Below are 19,109 nucleotides of genomic sequence, written 5' to 3'. Positions count from 1 at the left end.
TCATTGCGAGAGATGAATTCATATGCCCGCATTACCAACCGGAATCAAAACGTGACAGTATGCAGTGGAAGCACCCAGGGTCAACCAACCCGAACCCGGGCAACAACATCAGCTAGCAAGATCATGGTGACCGTATTCTTCGATGACCGTGGTCCCCTGCTAGTGGAGTTCCTTCCAAAAGGACACACCATTAATGCCCACACGTACTGCTAAACACTGCGTCGTCTGCGGACAGCAATAAATCATAAGCGACCCAGCAAGCTCAGCACAGGCATCATTTTACTGCACGATAATGCTCGTCCCCATGTCGCCATTCAAACACAGGACCAGTTGAATTCCTTCGGTTGGGAATTGCTTGACCACCCTGCTTACAGTCCTGACTTGAGTCCATGTGATTTCCACATTTTCGGCCCAATGAAGAAACACCTCAGGGGATGCCGCTATGCTTCGGACGCAGGTCTGCAGGCTGCAGTGACAGAATGGTTTGCCTCACAGACCAAGGACTTCTTCTACCAAGGCATTCATCAGTTGGTACCCAAGTGGGATAAGTGCCTTACCTCATATGGCGAATATGTGTAGTCAATGTCAGTAATAAACTCTGTACATGGAAAAGGGACTTTTTCATTTGATGGCACCTTATATTATCAGCGCAGCTTTCTTTTTACTGGGAAAATATTTCTCGTGGGTGTTTCCGTTCAGACTAATCCACACTGATCGCTTTTCTCAAAGCACAAATATGTTCATGGTATATCCCAAACCACCTGGAGATTCGCCTAACACTGTAATACATGGCTGCAACACCTGAAGACGAAAACAGATCAATTCTCCGAAATGTCTGCGCTTTTGTCACTTTTGACTAATCGAGATGATCTCCGAAATGTCAGCATCATCTGACGAAGTGGAGCCTGGGCCACTGATAACCCTACCTTACAACTTTATGTATATAGAGGTCCTTGTGACAGACAGACGCGGTGGAGCGTAGGCCACCAACAATAATCCTCCAAAGCAACCATATATACTGTAGATCATTTATATGATCTAACAGACTACACGCTACCATGAAGACGGAAGCAGATTCAGTCTCCGAAACGTAGGTAAATCTCTTTTAAAAAATAACAGTGGTTAAAAGTCCAAAAACTAGAATGAATAAATCCCCACTGATTAGCTACAAAGAAGAGAAAGAAGTACGTTGGTTAAAAATCCAATCTCATTCCATATGAATCAATAGCAATCTACAAAGAACAATTACAAATGAAATAAGATAGTTTCTGTAGTTATTATACCACTTTGCTGTAATTAAACCTATTGATCTTACCTTGCCAGGACCTCTTGTACATCACATGTGCCAAGTGATATAATTTTCATTTCCTCGAGATGTGCATTAAAATTTACCTGTCAACCGCAAGTTAAGGTCAAGAATATATTATTTAGAAAATTATATTTGCTTCTACCAGGTCTAAAATGCTATTTACTTTATTCATCTTCTTTTCAGAATAAGCTTATATTAAAACCAGCTCATTATCGAATGCCTAGGGTGTTGATTGTAAAGAGGAGCCAATCTGTGTACTCTTTGACTATATTAACTAAAGCACTCGCCACGAAAACAGTCCAGTCAAGGTCACGCCACCCAGCTAGTGTTGGCAACAAGCAACAATTTCAACCGACGAAATCAACTGCATGAGTAAACGCGCGAAGTGTCGACTGAGCAGCTTAGGAGTAGTGTGGCAACCCTGGAGGGCCAGGGGTGTGGAGGAGACAAGGGGAAGCTCCGACCTTGACTGGACTGTTTTCGTGGCGAGAGTATAGTCTATAGTACGACAGTAAAATAGATGTATTGCGTGCGAACAGGGGATAGTCTCGACTGCAGAATCTACAGAAGTCGTGCAGAAATTAAATTGAGATCCGTAGTTCAAATTACGAGACAAATTCTTTGCATTTCAGTTCCTCCTCTTATTAAATAATAATAACGCCATGTAAAGAGGATTATTAAAAGGTGTGGGCCCTACCCTCACATCCCCCAAATATGCTTTGATGGCACGATGATATATATGAACGGGTAATTCACCTTTACTAATATTTTTATGTGGCATATTTGAAAAATCAACACCACGATGAGGCCCATGCAGCGACAGGTGGACAGGAAGTAACTTTTAGTTTCAGCAAAGTTCTTTTGAATGCAGGAAACATTTCGATTGATTGATTGAATTGGTGTTTTAAGTCCACTTTATGCACAGTAAGGCTAATCGGGACTGGACCTACAGTTTAAAGTGGGATCCGAACCACTATGACCCTCGACCGGGTTTCGAAGCCGGGAGGCAACATTTCAAGTTTGTTTCAAATTCTTACTGAGAAGGAAGATGGAGAATTAAATGTGAGTCCAGTCTCTTGAAGCCGCAAAGGTAATCATTAAACTTACGTAAAGTTGCAAGACTGACTTGATTGTGTTGCAAATGGAAATGTTTATATTTTTGATAACTTTATACTTTGATAACATTGAAACAAAATAACCTGAACAACGGGATCAACAAGATATCAATATAGGCGTATGTAGTTGAATGCTTTTTTAAATTGTTAATCCTGCCGATTTTCTTAAAATTTAGCTCCACTGTACTAAGATAAGGGATTCGTATAAAAATATATATTAAGGATAATGCGAAACTAATTACATGTAAAATCTACGGAAATCCTGATCCTACAATTATTTTTATTATTGTTTTGCTAGAGTGAACTCATTTCATGTACGCGTATGTTTTCTAGAATGGCACCAGGACTGGTTTCCGCTTAGGAAAAACGTAGGGGGGCTAAGTTGCAAATTTTATTTTGTCAGAAATATGCATTTCACTCGTGTGTCTGATTCTAGAAATCTCTTTACACACGAAAACATATTACTCCTTCCGCAACATACTCGGAATCCGTTTATCTCGCATCTCAACTCAATTCTTTGAAATGTCATAACCAGGTTCCACATTTCATGAATATAGTATCATGATTACACAAAACAGACAAGTGCAATCCCCAGAACCCGAGTAATTTCTCGCTTCCGACTTACCTATGAAGACAAATATCTGATGATGGGAGTAACGAAGCAACATCGAGATGGAGACAGTCTGCAAAGAGAAAGAAAAAAAAAGATGAATTAATGGTCGTGTAGAGAAAAATAAATAAAGTAGAATAAGCCTTGACTCGCCGTACAGGGTTCGGCGCATACTCTGAATGCGTGGTCGTTGAAGGATAAAATGAAGGGTGAGAGGGGGAGGAAAAAATCGTAACGACCAAATTACCGAGCATTCATCTTGCTCGGCGTCAAATGATAGCCCTTCACGCTGGGGGGTTCCAGTTCTCTGGCAATAATGATCTAATTAACCTTGCTTCGGTCCCCGTCTGGGAATCACAGACACGGGAGCGAGAGGATGTAACCCGACACCCACTCGTTTCGTGCAAAGCCTCCCCAGGGCACGAATTAGAGCCCTCGACACCAGAAGCACACAATATATCAAAAATTGTGATTGCATGCTATGCGGAAACCCTCCCCTTGGTTATACACAACTACATCGCGTTCGCTGTATGGAGGATGGTTACTAACAACGAGCCCAGATACAGGATGCAGATTTCGCCCTCTTGTTGATTTGGATTCATTCAACTTCCTGCCGTAAACATTATTTCTTTTGTCGGCGCCGTCTCATCACGTTTCTCTTCTCTGTCAATGCGGCTTCCGTTCTTTAGAAAGCGTAATTTATGTACTCTTCTTCGTCAAAGGCTAGTTAGGACATACCGGCATTCCAGATGATGCAACAGTTGTTGATAAAAATATCATACTTAGTGGAAAGTTGGGGTTCATGCCCTCGCCCAAAATGATTCACGTTATATGCTAGTATAACTAATTAACTCTCTACCTTCTTGAACCCGAAGGTTCATGGCTGCAGCAACACAGGTCTTCCATCTGCCCTATCCTGAGCACGATCTATATACTCTTTTCCATCTCTACCAATTTCCTTAAGGTCCATCTCAACATTATCCCTCCATCTTCGTCTTGGTCTTCCTACTGGTCTCTTACCATCAGGTTTCCCAACAAGAATCCTGTAAACTTTTCTTTCCTCTCCCATTGGTGCCACATGGCCTACCCACCTAAGTCTTCTTGATTTAATCATTCTAATAATATCTGGACATGAATACAAATTATGTACTTCTAATGTATATGTATGCTAGTATATTTTTCAAAAAAGAAAAAAAACACGTTTGTTTTAAGTTCACTTAACGTTAAGGGTCAATCCAAACCATATAGTCCAGCAATTTTTGTTGTAACACCTATGGAGGGTGTTCAATATAGGCATATTTTTTTCTCAAACTGACTTCGTTTCAAAATGGCGGCCATTTTAGATTCATGGCGTCGGAACTTCTTGGCCTTTGCAGACAGTTACGATAATTATAACTCAGCTAAGACAAATGATGATAGAAAGCTAGGTTAAGAAACATTGTTTTCAGTGCATTTGAAGCTACATTTTATTTTCAGTACCTTTCTTTACCATCTCTAATGCAAATGACTGAAATTTAGGGCCACAAGGGGTTCGATTTTGAACAAAAATCAAAGTTTTGAAATTTTTCAGCAGTATAACATCAGAGCTATATTTTTTTTTAGAGGAAAGATACAAAATCTTTTTTTAAGAGTTACAAATAAAGAAACCCCTACTTCACACACCGTCCATTCATATTGGTTGATAATTGAATTCTATAAAACTCGCATTATGTAAATGATGAATACAATAATTCTAATTACATGCTGGTTTATTACAACGTAAACATTTATTTGTAACTACTAACGTAAATTTGGCTGTTTCTGACCAAATTCCACCTGTTGTAACTTCGTTATGAATGGAATATCAAACTCGTTTTTTTCCTTACAGGTACACCTTACCGAGTATTCTTTATTATGCAAATGTAAACTTTTATTCGACTTCCTACCAGACATATTGGAGCTCAAATTTTGAAAAAAAAAATCAAAAACGAGCATTCTCCGAAAGAGAAAACGAAACCAGTAACAGAGCTCAAATATTTTATGCTAAAGCCTTGTATGTGTTTGCTTCCTGTAAATATAGCATAACTATGATATAACATTACTTCCCTGCTAAAAAAAAACTAAAAAAAACTAAACTTTTTCAAAATCGAACATCAGTTTTGGCCCTAAATTTTAGCCGCTTGTATTAGAGATAGTAAAAGGAGGTACTGAAAATAAAATGTAGCTTGAAATGTACTGAAAACAAACACTGTTCCTTACCCCAGTTTTCTATCATTTGTCTTAGCTGACTTATCATAATTATCGCAACTGTCTGCAAAAGCCAAAAATTTCGGACGCCAGAAACAAAAATGGTTGCCATTTTGAAATGAAAGTCAAATTTTAGTAAAATAATGTCTGTTTTCAAACATCCTTATATATTATACAAAAGATTTCTAAGAAGCCGGTTGGAGGAAAACGTAAAATATGTTGTCGGATCTGTCATCCTTGCAACAAAAAAATTCACTGCCTTTCCCAGGTTATTTATTTACAAAAAATTCCCTTATTTTTCTGGTCTCGAAAGCCAGAAAAGAGCCCCGATGGGACTCGAAGTGCTGACATGCAATTAAAAAGCCGCTTGGCAGTTCCTGGCCCTAAGAGAACTATTTTGCCATGGAGTTTAATATGCAGTGGTTCCGTAAAGTCATGGTGGGGTATTAGACTCCTACAGTATCCAAGCAAAGCACAATAAAACTATGAGATTTAGTTTTACGCTGCATCGAAATGTTCTGTACGTGTGGAGAAGACTGAAGATGCACGCGCACGTAGTCACGTGGCCTGACAGTGACGCAACCCATGGGAATGGATATGACGCTTCGTTTCGAAGGTGTCGGTTCCTATCCTATTGGGGTGGATGAATAGGAAGGCATGGTCACCACGATCGCCGTGCCTAAGGCCATGAGACTTTTACTTCTGGAATTACTTGAGGCAAATAGTGTACAGTCTTCGTGTTAGCGATTCTGAGCACGAAATCGAGAATTGGAGAAGCTGCTCAATCTCACACCTGGTGTGCTTAATCGTGTGTGGCAATTACGGAGTATTGATTAGATGTATCAAACAGAAGCCATATCCAAATGAATTAAGATGTGTATATATAATCAGTTTATCTTTCATTTCGCATGTATTTGAAATATTTACTGTTTATGGTTTTTTCAATGAATATTTCTGAAACACCACCATAACTTTATGGACACCCTGTATACGAGTGTTTCCAAAAATGATTACTACGAATCGTAGAAAAATGTAATTTAGTCTATCTTGGCAATACATAGCAATATATGAAAATGAATAGATGATTATGGGCTGAAACTACCAGGATGGATTTTTACACATATATTTGTACGATTATTGTCCCATTGAAATGATATTTGAAATTCTATATATTCGAGCGAATTACGCTCGAGCGTGGGAGATTCGACCGAATATATTCGAGCGAAAGTGGTCCAATGCAGTACTCTAAATCACTACAGTGTAATTCTGGAATAGTAAAAAATAGTGGAAAAATATCTCCACTGAGCTGTTCGTTCTACCATTTAACTATTTTTATTTGCCGTGACGATGTTCAGCTCGATTATACAAATGAAATAGTACATGTTACTAATTAAATAATTTAAGGGGAAATAAATGTGATGTTTGTTATTTAGGGTCGCTTTTCTGCCATTTTTGGCTAATAGCGACGATGATGAGTGATGTTATGATGAAATGAGGAGACACTCACAAAGAACACGCCCAGCCTTAATTCGAACCCGGGATCCCTGGCGTCGTAGCGCGCTGTCAACGTAAAATAATTGAAAGTATCAAAAGACACAAGAGAAGATAATACATCCCACCCTACTCCATTTATTGGAAAGCCGTCACTTGGAAACGCAAATAAAAGCACAGACTAAATTTCCATATGCTTAACAAGCAGTAATGTCAGTTATACAAGATGGCGCAAAAGTCATCACCTGATTTTCTTAGCCTATAGCTTGGGTTTTAAATTAAACAAAGTATTTTTTTTTGTGTTAAACTTTTATTGATACTTGTACGTTTTATGTCCTCAATTTTTAAAGATAACATCCAATAAATGACCACCATTCGAATTGATGCAAATTTGGGCTCTTTTTATTGCGTTGGTGGTGTTGGAAAGAATCTGTGGGGTAGTTTTCAATTTCATGCTGAATATTGTCCTTTAGTTTCTGTAACCTCTCCGGCTTATTCACATAAACCAATGACTTCAAATATCCCCAAAAGGAAAAAATCTGGAGCGGACAAATCGGGCGACCTGGTCATCCATGGCAAATCACCAAAACGGGATATTACTCTGCCCGGAAAAGTGTCACGCAAAAGAGCTAATGTTTTGCGGGCTGTGTGTGGGGTATACTTATTCATTTTCGCATACAATAAATTTCGTGAGTATCTTCTATTTAACTGACAAAACACAACAAGATGTCAAAATAAAGGTCAGTTCAAATAGGATGATGACTTTTGCGCCACCTGTTACTTGACGTCTTATCAGATAAAATATGAGTGCATTACTGGGTGGTTACAAACACACATATTTTTTTACAACACCTCTACATTCTTTTCAAAGGCTTAATTGATAGTTAAAACGACAACTTCAGTTATAAAGAATAAACTGAAACCTAAAGATTTGTTTTTTCTTAATTAAAACATTTACAAAATAATAATAATAATCCCATGCAATCACCGATGGACCTGAAATTGTCAAACTGCGTGAATTTCTTCTATTCTGGACATAACAACAGTGCATTTAATAGACTACCCGATTTATGAGGCGTTCTATCGAATTCTGGAAACTAAAAAGCGTTTCAGTAGAAGTTGTAAAACTAGCAAGAAGGATCTGTTTTAGCTCTGCACTACCTGAAAAATGGGTGTCCGGTAATAGTAAGAAAGAAAAAAGACCAATCATTATTATCAAGCAATCCCAGCTACAATCTTCCCACGATCATTTGTCTTCACGAAAAATTCCATAAATTTGTCACGAAGAAGAAATGAAACGAGTCTCCATTTTCATGCCAGTCCACACTAACTTTCTCAAAGCTTACTCCTAAGACGCAAGGGGTCCCGGGTTCGAATTCCAGTTCAAATGAGCCGAAAGTGGCACAAAAGACGAAGTAAAATAAAGCAACTCAACTCAAAGCTTACTTAATTTTTAAGAAACTTCCAGAAATTAGGGAGGAGATATTTCATCTCGATCAAGTTGGTCATGGACCATCAACTTCTACCATACACTTCTGGATTGTGTTGATCCCATTGAAAGTCAATTGGGTTGATACAACCCGGAAGTGTCCGTGACTGTACAGTAGATGTACTGTCACCGGCAATAAAAATGGGACACCTAGATCCTGAAATGTGTGTTCCCGTAGTGAATTTAATAGCAAATTTTCAACGGCAACTAATTATGTAGTTAGACAACAAATATAACACCCTGCAGGGAATAGAGTATTTCAGGATCTAGGTGTCCCATTTTTATTGCCGGTGAGTGTACGTCGAGTTAATGCGATAATTTTTCCATGCAACATTTCAACGTTTTGGCTTAAAATGTAATAAATCTGCACTCTGTGCATTGGTATAGAGTACGCTAGGGTTAATCCAAAATGCCCGAGTTCCGAGGGGGGTTATGGGATGAACCCTAAACCTCCATGAACACGGAGAAGTGGCGGTGGCAAGTCACAGTCTTGCACGCCAGAACTAGGAATTGACAGCAGAAACAGACCAGAAGGCAAGGAGAAAAAATTGGGGGACTCAAAAACCGAACGACTCTGATGAATACACAGCTGATGGATCCTGTGCCAATTTCCGGAAAACGTGGAAAACAGGGAGGGGACGATAGGGAAGGGGCACGAAAAGGGTTTCCCTGTCGCGACAATGACAAACAAGCCCTGCATTCACTCCCCGGCTAGTTAGCTCGTTTCTTTCTCAATTCCGTCTTTCGCTTTTCACTTCTGAAGCTGGCCTTCTTCACTCTTGCCTCGTAAACATCAATTAAAGCACGAAGAGGGGGTGGGGGGAGGGGTCCCCGGGAACGTTCTGGTAATCGAGTTTCTCCTGTTCGCCGCCTCCACCCCGCACCCCACCGTGACATCGTTAACGGGTGGTTATTGAGACATATCTAGCAGACAAGATGAAACTGACACCGGGTTTGGTAGCCCGGACGAGCGCGGGTAATGGGCCATGAGATGACGGTGAGCAGCAGGCAGGCAGATAGCTAAACTGGGACGGGGCTCGATTTAACAAAATCGCTGATTAAAGACAGGAGGCTTGTAGGGCTGTGAGGGGTATCTAAAAGAAATATCCACTGCCCGCATCAAGCGCGGCGAATATATTATCCTAAATTTGCTTTACGATAGGCTATATCGCAATCATGGGGGTTGCCCAAAAATCTTGTAGGCGGGGTCAGGCAATTGATGAAACTTATAGTAGAAATAATAACAATAATAATACAAGATAATAACTATTCTAAACTAATTAAAACAAATTTTATTTGAAATTATTATTAGGAAAAAAGTAACGCCTGAATATTAATTTTTGAAACTAAATTAAATGCTGTAACTTTATACTACCTTGTTGAGTCCACAAAATGAAATTGTCATTTGAATAAAAATTCAAGTATTATACATAATTAAGTTAGAAGGTAGAATGTATTTTATATACAGTATGTTCGCTTAACTTCTTGATTTACTTTTGTTTTGTATTGTGTCCCACCAGTGACACCAAAAAGCAATTAATTCCTCCTTCCACTAGAATATTCTCTCTTCGTCAAAAAATTTACTTTTCATAATTTGAGCATTCACAGAAATTAAAATAAATTTCTTATTAAGTAAAGAGCAAAAACTCAATATGCTGACCAAGGCAGAATGTATTTCATTTTAAAACATAAACTAAAAGTTACGTTTCAACCTTCTAGAAAGGTCTTCCTTGGACTCTGTACCAAATACAAATGAAATAAGGTACAAAACAGGAAGATAGATATATATATGTATGTGTGTGTGTGTGTGTATATATATATATATATATACACACACACACACACACACACACACAGATTTGTCTACCCTACCATGCGAGGACATGAGCAGATCACATACAATACGAGGACATGGCTCAACTGCAATTAGTAGCGCTCAAGAAAGACGTTTTATTGAGATGAAACACCACGCGCGTCGGCATACTAAATGGCTAAATAATAGCGAAGATATGACAACTTTTCTCCTTACAGGCATGTAACAGACATTACGAGGACGGTCCTCTAACTGTAGGTCATCTGTATAACCAAATGTACACCTGTGTTTTGTGTGCACAGGTCCTCGCATCGCACATAATTCTATCAACGATGCGAGGACATTGATGTCCTCGAACTGTAGATTCTGCAACAAACGATATGAGGACCTGAGTGTATGTATGTTGCCGCAGCTGGTGCACCACAGGGGGCAGGGAGAGGGTCGGATAAGGAGGGATGTGGCTATCGCGAAGGGAACTGTTCTAAATGAAAGCCACGTGTTTCCTTCTTTGAAGTAAACCGTGTTGCGGTTAGCAAACTTACAACTTAAAAAGACTCCTGAGGGTCTGGGTTCCATTTTAGAAACAATGCCAGAAATGGAATTTCTGATCCAAGAAAAAAAGTTGTCCAGGTAGTTTCACTGAACCTTCTCAGAATGTATAACGTGATACTGTTTCTAATTATAATCTAATTTCATCTAATTAATCTTATGTAATAAATTGTATATCTCTTTTAATCGTACTTTTAACCAGCCACCTTTCTCTAGGGATGGCCAAAAAAATCCTCATTCGGAGAATTTTAAATCCGGATTCGGAAAATATAATATCCGGATTTCGGAGGGAATCCAATCCGGATTTCAAAGGGAATCCGGATTTCAGAGCGAGAAGAATACCGGAGGCAAGACAGGTTCTGGAATGATAACGTATTACAGAGAGAAAGCAAATTTTGGAGGGAAACTGATTTCGACCCATATTTTCAATAATTGCCTCATGAATTTAACAATATACTCTAATCTACCAACCCAATGTCAGACTATCTTCCACGTAGTACACCCTGGACTGCATTTAGCAGACTAACGAAACTATGGCGTCTGGACTCACAGCCAGTACAATCCTACATGGAGCTTTTTTGTGGTTATGTGATTTGCCCATGTGTGTTTGTGATTGTCCTTTTGTCTGCTTCATCTTATCACAATTCATCGTCAATGGAGCAATTGAAGGGCATCAGGAAAGGGACACATAAATGAGGGAAGTAGGGAGGCCATATCAAGATTCAGACAGGAAAGATAGATTGATTGAGTTGGTGTTTTAAGTCCACTTTATGCACAGTAAGGCCAATTGGGACTGGACCTACAGTTTAAAGTGTGATCCGACAGGAGAGATAGGAATGATAGCCAAGAGGCTTTACGACAGGTGACGGACGACATCGGTTACTTTGCAATCTATCAAAATATCGCTCTTGTGAAACTGCTACGACAGATAAGGAGTCATCGAGCAATGTGGGCATGTTTGGCGGAAAGAGAGAACTGTTGTACAATACTACTGCACATTGCTTTTCAGTTAGCCAACTATTCCTCTTTCTCAGTTTGGAATTAGCTGCAAACATATTCAGTAGACTTAGTTACGTACAATTTAAACATTTAAAATAAGCGTGAGCCAGGATGGATCGAATTCGAAGTCTGGATTCCATTCAAAATCCGGATTCCCTCCGAAATCCGGATTCTCCGTTTTTACTATACGGATTCCGGATTTTTTTTTTAAAAAAAAAAACGGATTTGGCCATCTGTACTTTCTACATATGTATGACTTTTCCAAAAATATTACATGGAAACTTTCTTAGAAATATTAGCGAAAGTAGAAATCTTCCTTTCTACTTGTATTCCATTCATTTGCACTGTATGGATATTTTATTTCGTACTGATGTGTATGAGACTTCACAATCATCAGAAAATTCATTGTAGTGCCTGTCAGAAGGAAAATATATTTATTTCTAATTTATTTTTCTTATTTTGCGTCGCCATTCTACCTTTTTCTTTAATCGCGACGATGATGATGAATGATGAAAATTTGTTACATGAAAGGGTTTATCAAATTACCGAAATCCGATAAAGTTAAAGATAAAACAACATAAATTTCATGAATAAAATTGTCCTTCATTGTCATCTGACAAAATACAATTATGCCAGATATTAGCTCATCAGGTGCTTCGAGTGGATTGATTGATTGAATGATTTGCTTTATTTTACTTCGCCTTTAGTGCCACTTTTGCCTAATTTGCGAAGATGAGGATGAGTGATGATATGATTAAATTGATGAATGGACACTCACAAACATCCACGCCCAGGCCGGGATTTGAATCCGGGACGCCTGGCGTCGTAGCGCAATGTGCTAACCACTCCGCCACGGGGGCCGGCTGTTTCGAGTAGAGAAATGCACCAAGTTTATAATCATAACATTAATAATAATATATAAAACTAATGGTTTCATTGCAAATGACGTATTTAGGGGGCAGGGGGTCTTTTTCCCCAAAGTTCATGGTATTATTTAAAACGCCATCCCAGTTGTATTATTACGACACAGAATGTACACATAATTCTGATTCCGAAGCTTTTGGATATATTCATGCAGTAGTTCCCAACCTTTTTTTACTGACCACGCCCTTCACCAAACCCCTGCAATCACGACACACGTTCATTTGAATTTCTAATTATTATTATTATTATTATTACATACAATTATATGTAGTATCAGAGCGCTTTGAGTACACTGATAAACAAACACTGCAAATTCACCTTACAGGGGTGACTGGTTTGTAACAAATAGACGTCCACAAAAGGCAAGTTTCCTCGTTCTAAACAAAGGTGAGTTTTCCTTCATGAACTTGGAAGCGCATTTACACGCCCGCGAAATGATGGATGGTTATAATCACCCGAGCTGAGGGGGTGCATTTGCACTGTATGCAGATGAAAGGGTGTAAATACACTCCCTTAGCCAGGGTAAGCATATTCACCACATACATTTTCTAGAGGAATAATTACAAAGCCTAGACTAGTGTGAGAAAACTCACCCCTGCTTAGAAATTGGAAACTGGCTCTTTGGGGACTCCTATTTGTGACAAAACTCGCCTCAAAAGTCGTAAACTACTGACTCTTCATGCAGTTCATCTGATGATCATTCATCTTCATCGTCGCGATTAGTCAAAACTGGTAGAAAATCGGCGTATAAAAAGATCAAGTCCAAATTGAAATTAAGCACTTTGGTAAAATAGTTGCACTGCTAGCACACGCATATGCCGAGTATAAACTGACTATTACAATCGCACGATAGCAGCAAGCAGGAAAATTAAACTTATCATTGCTACCGGTGTTGACCCTTTGGTATAGATATTCTCAAAATAAAACGACGTATTATAGGGTAGGTAGCAAATAGTAGAAAAGCAGTATGGAATATGGAACCATTCCAAATGAAATTATATGTATTTCGCCATCCACTTACTGGGGTTTCTACACTTTTTTTAATGTCGTGTTGTCAGACATGGGCGAGGGAGGCTTAGCCTAACCTGGACCGAGACCCGTTTCATCGTATTTCACACTGTCCTTCCATGCTTCTTCTTCTCATGCATGTCAGAAAGAATTTATAAGTTTATTGATATCTAATAAATTTGCATCTCTTAGCCTATATCGCAAACGAGAACCTTTACTAGGGGCAAGTAAGGAGGTACAATGCATTCCATTCAATTTCAGAATTTTAACTAATAATTCAGTTTAAATTATCGATTTGTTTAAAAGAAAAAATAGTAATTTGTTCTTGCTCAATACGCTAACACCACGTTGATTTGTATATTAGTCATATCAACTTCATACTTATTACTATGAAAACTAGCCCTCTCACCGGTAAAATTAATATTGTTGTCCATTTTAAAAAATAGAAAGAAGAGTAAAAATCTTCTCACTTGCTCTCCTCGCAATGAAAGTGCTTTTGAAACCATCATAACAACTTTTCCAAAAAATAATACAATTCTGATAGAAGAATTTAGTTATGTGTATGAATTCAAGGAGCACCGAATTCTATTCTCACTTTGAACTAAAAAAAATAAAAAAATCTCTAGTTGCAGTTCATGTTTCATTTCTGTTTAACTATTGAAAGTAAAAGTATCATGTTTTACATGTTTGAAACAAGCTCACCGGCACTCACCAGTAACCCGTAAACGCCTCCTCAAGAGATCACTCCAAGCTACAGGCCTGCGTGTTGTCAGAGTTTGGCATGTATTTTACCAGAAACACTACCGAAGACACGATTTCCGTTTGCATATTCATATTTGCAAAAACTCTTTCACAATACTTTAAAAACATCAGAAGGAAATATTCTGAACGTGCGAATTGAAAAAAAAATACTAATAAAAATAGCGATAAAAGCTAAGCAATTTGGAACAAATAGCATATGCACTGGAGTATATAAAATCATGAATATTTTCAGTGGTGGTTGTTCAAGAGAATACTCACCCTTCAGCACGTAGGATTCTTCCGTCCTCTGAGCACTCCAATGTGTGAGCAAATACTGATTAGTTTCAATGAATTCAGGCAAGAACTTTAGAAACTCTAGTGCAGTTTAGAGTCATGCGATTGGTCAGTGTAGGGACACTGAAGACAGACCTTTCAACCTTATATTGTTTTCAGTGAAAATGAGAGAAACATCCCTCAGATGGTTAAGGGGTTACATAATGGTAGGTGTGGAGTTAGAAGGCTGGGGTCAAGAAGAGAAAGTGAAGAGATCTCCCCCTTCAGAAAGTGAAAACCGTCACTCTCTTCAGATTTATTGTACTTCCCTTGTTAGTTCTAACACTTTCCCTTCTTGGAGTAAGCACTCTACGAACAAAGGCGGTACGAACTTTACCCTGTGGGTGAACCACTTCGTGGGGCTTCTTTTAAGATATTCAACGATCTTCAAAGGGCCACAAAGATTATAGATTATATTGATATTGACGGTATTTATGTGCAAGCTGATTATCTTTAACGATACAATAGTAAATCTAAATGATGAATTGCATGATTTATTTATATTTCTGGCTATTTTACATCAATGTTTACAGGTTTCGCTTGACCATGACAATGAAAGATGAAGTAATAAATTACGGAAGTGCAATTACCGGAATTTGTTTGACGGCACAGAGAACGTCACTGGCATGAGATTTTAAGGGAACATATAGTACGAGATTGCGACTATTTTAATCTACTTTATTTAGTTGCTTTTGGATCGTTAGGGGTGAAATTTGAAAAGTCAATGAGGCAACGAACGAAATGATGAGTGATAAGTTTTGAAGTAATATTAAAACTTTAGCCATTATATTTATTTTAGAAAGTAGGTAATGTCCCCTTCCCCCTGGATACCGCCATAATTGGATCTGTATTTTAAAGCGGGGTCTGAACCAATGTGCAATGTTCCTCCATCGGGATCAAACTCGATAAGCCTTGATTTAAAAGTCACAATGTTAGGTTCTACATTAACATCGAGATCCATCGTGTACCTCCGTGTCAACCATAGCTTCTGAGACACTCATAAGTGAGTATCTCAGAAACTACAACAGCCAGAGAGACAAAATTTTGGGATTGTTAAATTTAACACACAGCTAAAACACCACCACTAGACTCTGCGAAAGTTCGGCTCCCCAATCCCTGGTTTAACTCCGGCCTTCGGGATTACTTCCCTTCCCTTGTATTATCCTTTCAATCTCTCCTTCCACCTCACCTTGCGTGCCAAGCGAGCAGATTATATTTGCGCCGGAATTACGAAGGGGGGGGGGGGTCACATAACATTTATATTTTTTAGTCCCTGGTTCGTTACACATGTACAGAAAGTGAAAAAATATTTTGTTAAAAATGGACAGTAACTGTAGTTCTTGGAGTTACTTCAGCAAATCATAACATTTCTAGTAGGATTATATGGATTTATTATACGTTGGTATTATTTACATATTTACAAAGTGTTTCCATACTTATGTGCATTTACATAATCAACCAATTGCCTTAATTCAAGCAAATTCGTACCTATGGCCTAACCATTGGTACTTTCATTAACACAGAGTTAGCCTAACTATCTCTGTAGCCTGCCCTCGACTTACTTGATATTCCGACTAGTCTTGCGTTTCCTTACGCAGCATCCTCATTCAGCCCGCAAGGCATTCTGATGCGATTCGGCAATATCGTACAAATGCAAATCTTTTGCTAATTAGGAATCATTTTCTATCATTCAGTCTTGCCACCCTCAGTGGACAAGACTTTCGAAGGGTCTTCGTAGTTGTGAAGGTAGTAAAAAAACTGTTTTTTTTTTCTAAAGCCCAACTGGCCCTTTTTTATAGTCGGGGTAAATGTCCGTGAACGTGAACCCCGTACCTTCAACCCGACCATTACAACTCCTACTTCTTAATTTCTGTCTAGCTTGCGTATTACTTGACCTTTTATTTGAAAGATTGAGGGTCTCCCCGATGGCGCAGTGGTAGTGTCGTCTCCTTGTAATCAAGGGGTCTCGTGTTCGATACCCGATGGAGGCTCATAGTGGTTCGGATCCCACTTTAAATTGTAGGTCCAGTCCCGATTAGCCTTACGGTGCATAAAGTGGACTTAAAACACCAAGTCAATCAATCAATCTTCAAGGATATTCGAATTTCGAAGATTGCACCTGACAAGTTGGATTGTGGCACGTAATAATAATAAAATGTCACATTGACGAGTATGAAGTGGAACTCTAGAAGCTGTGAAAAACATCTGAATTTTTCAATCACATGTGATTACAAACGCATTGCAATGAGTGTACGTAACTATTAAAGGCCGTACCAAAGATGTGAAAAATACTGTACGGCCGTAGGACGGACTGGCTATTGGGACAAGAATGCATTTCTCCCCTTGCCCAACACAATAATCGTCCCTTGTACTTGGCATCAGTCAAAAGAAGAGAAACGTAATGAAGGGGTCCCAGGTTCGCTACCCGGTGGAGGCACATAGTGGTTCGGATCCCACTATAAACTGTAGGTCCAGTCCCAATTAGCCTTACTGTGAATAAAGTGGACTTAAGACACCAACTCAATCAAAACTCAAAAGAAGAGAAACGGATTTACGAAAACAAATGGTTTCTAAATCGAAATCCAATGTCCGTGTGCAACGGTAACAGTTGTCGCTGAGGTTGTATTAACATGTTGCTAGAAAAATTCTGGATTCCTCTCTACTTACACGTTATTTTTTCTTAAAAAAAAAAAAAACTGGTCACCGCACTACAATTCAAAGAAAGCTAAGTGCATCTGGAGTACACCATTATGCTTGCAAGGTAAAGCACCCGAAAATATAAATTTGTGTCTGATATTTTGAAATTCCTTTGAAACAATGGCCATGATTATGACAAAAATAAATTGATTTCTTGAAGGAACAATATTAAAGATGATGGAAGTATCCTAAATCTGCTGTTCCTATACCTATTTGAGATTACTAGGTTATTTTACGTCGCTTTTCTGCCACTTTTGGCTAATCGAGACAGTGAGTATGAGTGATGATTTATGAAATTGATGAAGGGACACTCACAAAGAACAATCAACACCAGACAGGGATCCGAACCCAGGACCCCTGGCGTCGTAGCGTGCTCTGAAAGCCACTACGCCAGGAAGTCTGCTCCTAGGCTTACCTGAATTGACATTGGTTTATTTTGGGAATCTCTCACATAGTATGGTGTTACAAGTACAGACTTTTACAAGAAAGTTATGTTCTCTTTGGTATAATGATACAGCATCTTTTACAAACATACTCTCATCGCATGAATTCCAAAAAAAATATATAGTAGCGTGCCAAAAATGGGGGCTGGAGGAGATTATTATCCCCCTATGGCCCAGTAAAAAGAATGTCAAAGCAGGAAAAGGTGGCGAAATGATGACTGACTATTGTAAAAATGTATAAGTGCCCCCCCCCCCCATTTCGTAAGTCCTTGGTACGCCACTGTATCTAGAGTTTTGTCTTTAAACCCAGTTTATGCACAAGATGGCTAATCGGGACTGGGGATTTGCAGTTTAAAGTGGAATCCGGACCACTTGTACCTCCACCCTGCATAAAACCCGGGACCCTTTGATTGCAAGGAGGTGACATTACCACTACGTTATCCATCAAAGAAATAAAAGCTAAAACTATCCTACAACTTTTCAAGACATGGAGTGTTCCATTTGGAACAAAGAAAGGGAGGAGAAATGGCTGTTCCACTTTCTGATAGGAGAGGAAGCGTGATAATTTACATTGACATTTCTTAACATTTTGAATTTTTTTTCTCGAAAATGGGACGAGCCCCAATGATTTTTTATTTCCATGTGTTAGTACATGTATTCAGCTACAAGATATCATACCACGTTTTTGCTACCCTTCCGCTGTTTTGAGATAAGCCTAAATCTAAAGTTCCCGATTTCGCAGTTTTTGAGTGTTTAAATCTGCGTCAATATCCAAGTAATGTGCTATATCAGGTAGCTTGCCCTAATAGTGAGTTTCCATGCCCAGTAAAAAAAATGGGGTAGTGTTACTTAACCAAGATATTAAGGGCCAAAAACAGGCAAAAACTGCATTTTGGACCCTCTTTGTTGCCGCATAACAATGGAAAGCAACAATACCCCATCAAAACAATTAAATGTATACAAGCAGTCTTATAATAACAGTATATCAAAACAAAAGTTTGGGGTGCTGTTGCTTTCCAAAGATACAGCACTCCAAACGTACTCATGTTTCACTTTTCATGAAAAGTGGACGGTTTGACCTTGAAGTATGACATTTTCTACAGGGTACGGAAAATTTTTCCAGAGTCTGAAAATTGCACAAAATTCATTTTTCATGACCTACTTCAACATATAAAAAAGTCACGGAGAACAAAAAATACAACTATCCAAATATAACTTTTTGGTTCGAATTTCAAAATAATGCCTCTTAAACACATTAAAAAAACGTTATGTTTTTTCCTATTTCCCTTTGACTACTGACACATTGCAGATATCAAAGAACAATAGATAATGCATTTATGCATTCTCACTTTCAGTCAGCTA

The 19,109-nt window shown here is 38.7% G+C and overlaps 1 protein-coding gene across 4 annotated transcripts in view; it reads right to left on the bottom strand.

Annotated features, from left to right (window-relative positions):
* Window positions 1-19,109, bottom strand: part of LOC145995342 (membralin) — a 264,860-nt gene that overhangs the window by 153,095 nt on the left and 92,656 nt on the right. For all 4 annotated transcript variants that reach the window (XM_083131956.1, XM_083131967.1, XM_083131960.1 and 1 more), the window contains exon 10: window positions 3,050-3,107. In XM_083131956.1, coding sequence (XP_082988082.1) covers window positions 3,050-3,107 — 58 coding nt within the window. The remainder of the gene's footprint in view (window positions 1-3,049; window positions 3,108-19,109) is intronic.

This window comes from Lepisma saccharinum, chromosome 1, assembly GCF_977018435.1.
Source record: "Lepisma saccharinum chromosome 1, izLepSacc3.1, whole genome shotgun sequence".
Taxonomy (NCBI): domain Eukaryota; kingdom Metazoa; phylum Arthropoda; class Insecta; order Zygentoma; family Lepismatidae; genus Lepisma; species Lepisma saccharinum.
The sequence above is the reverse complement of the archived record's forward strand: the minus strand, read 5'-3'. Positions and strand labels throughout refer to the sequence as shown.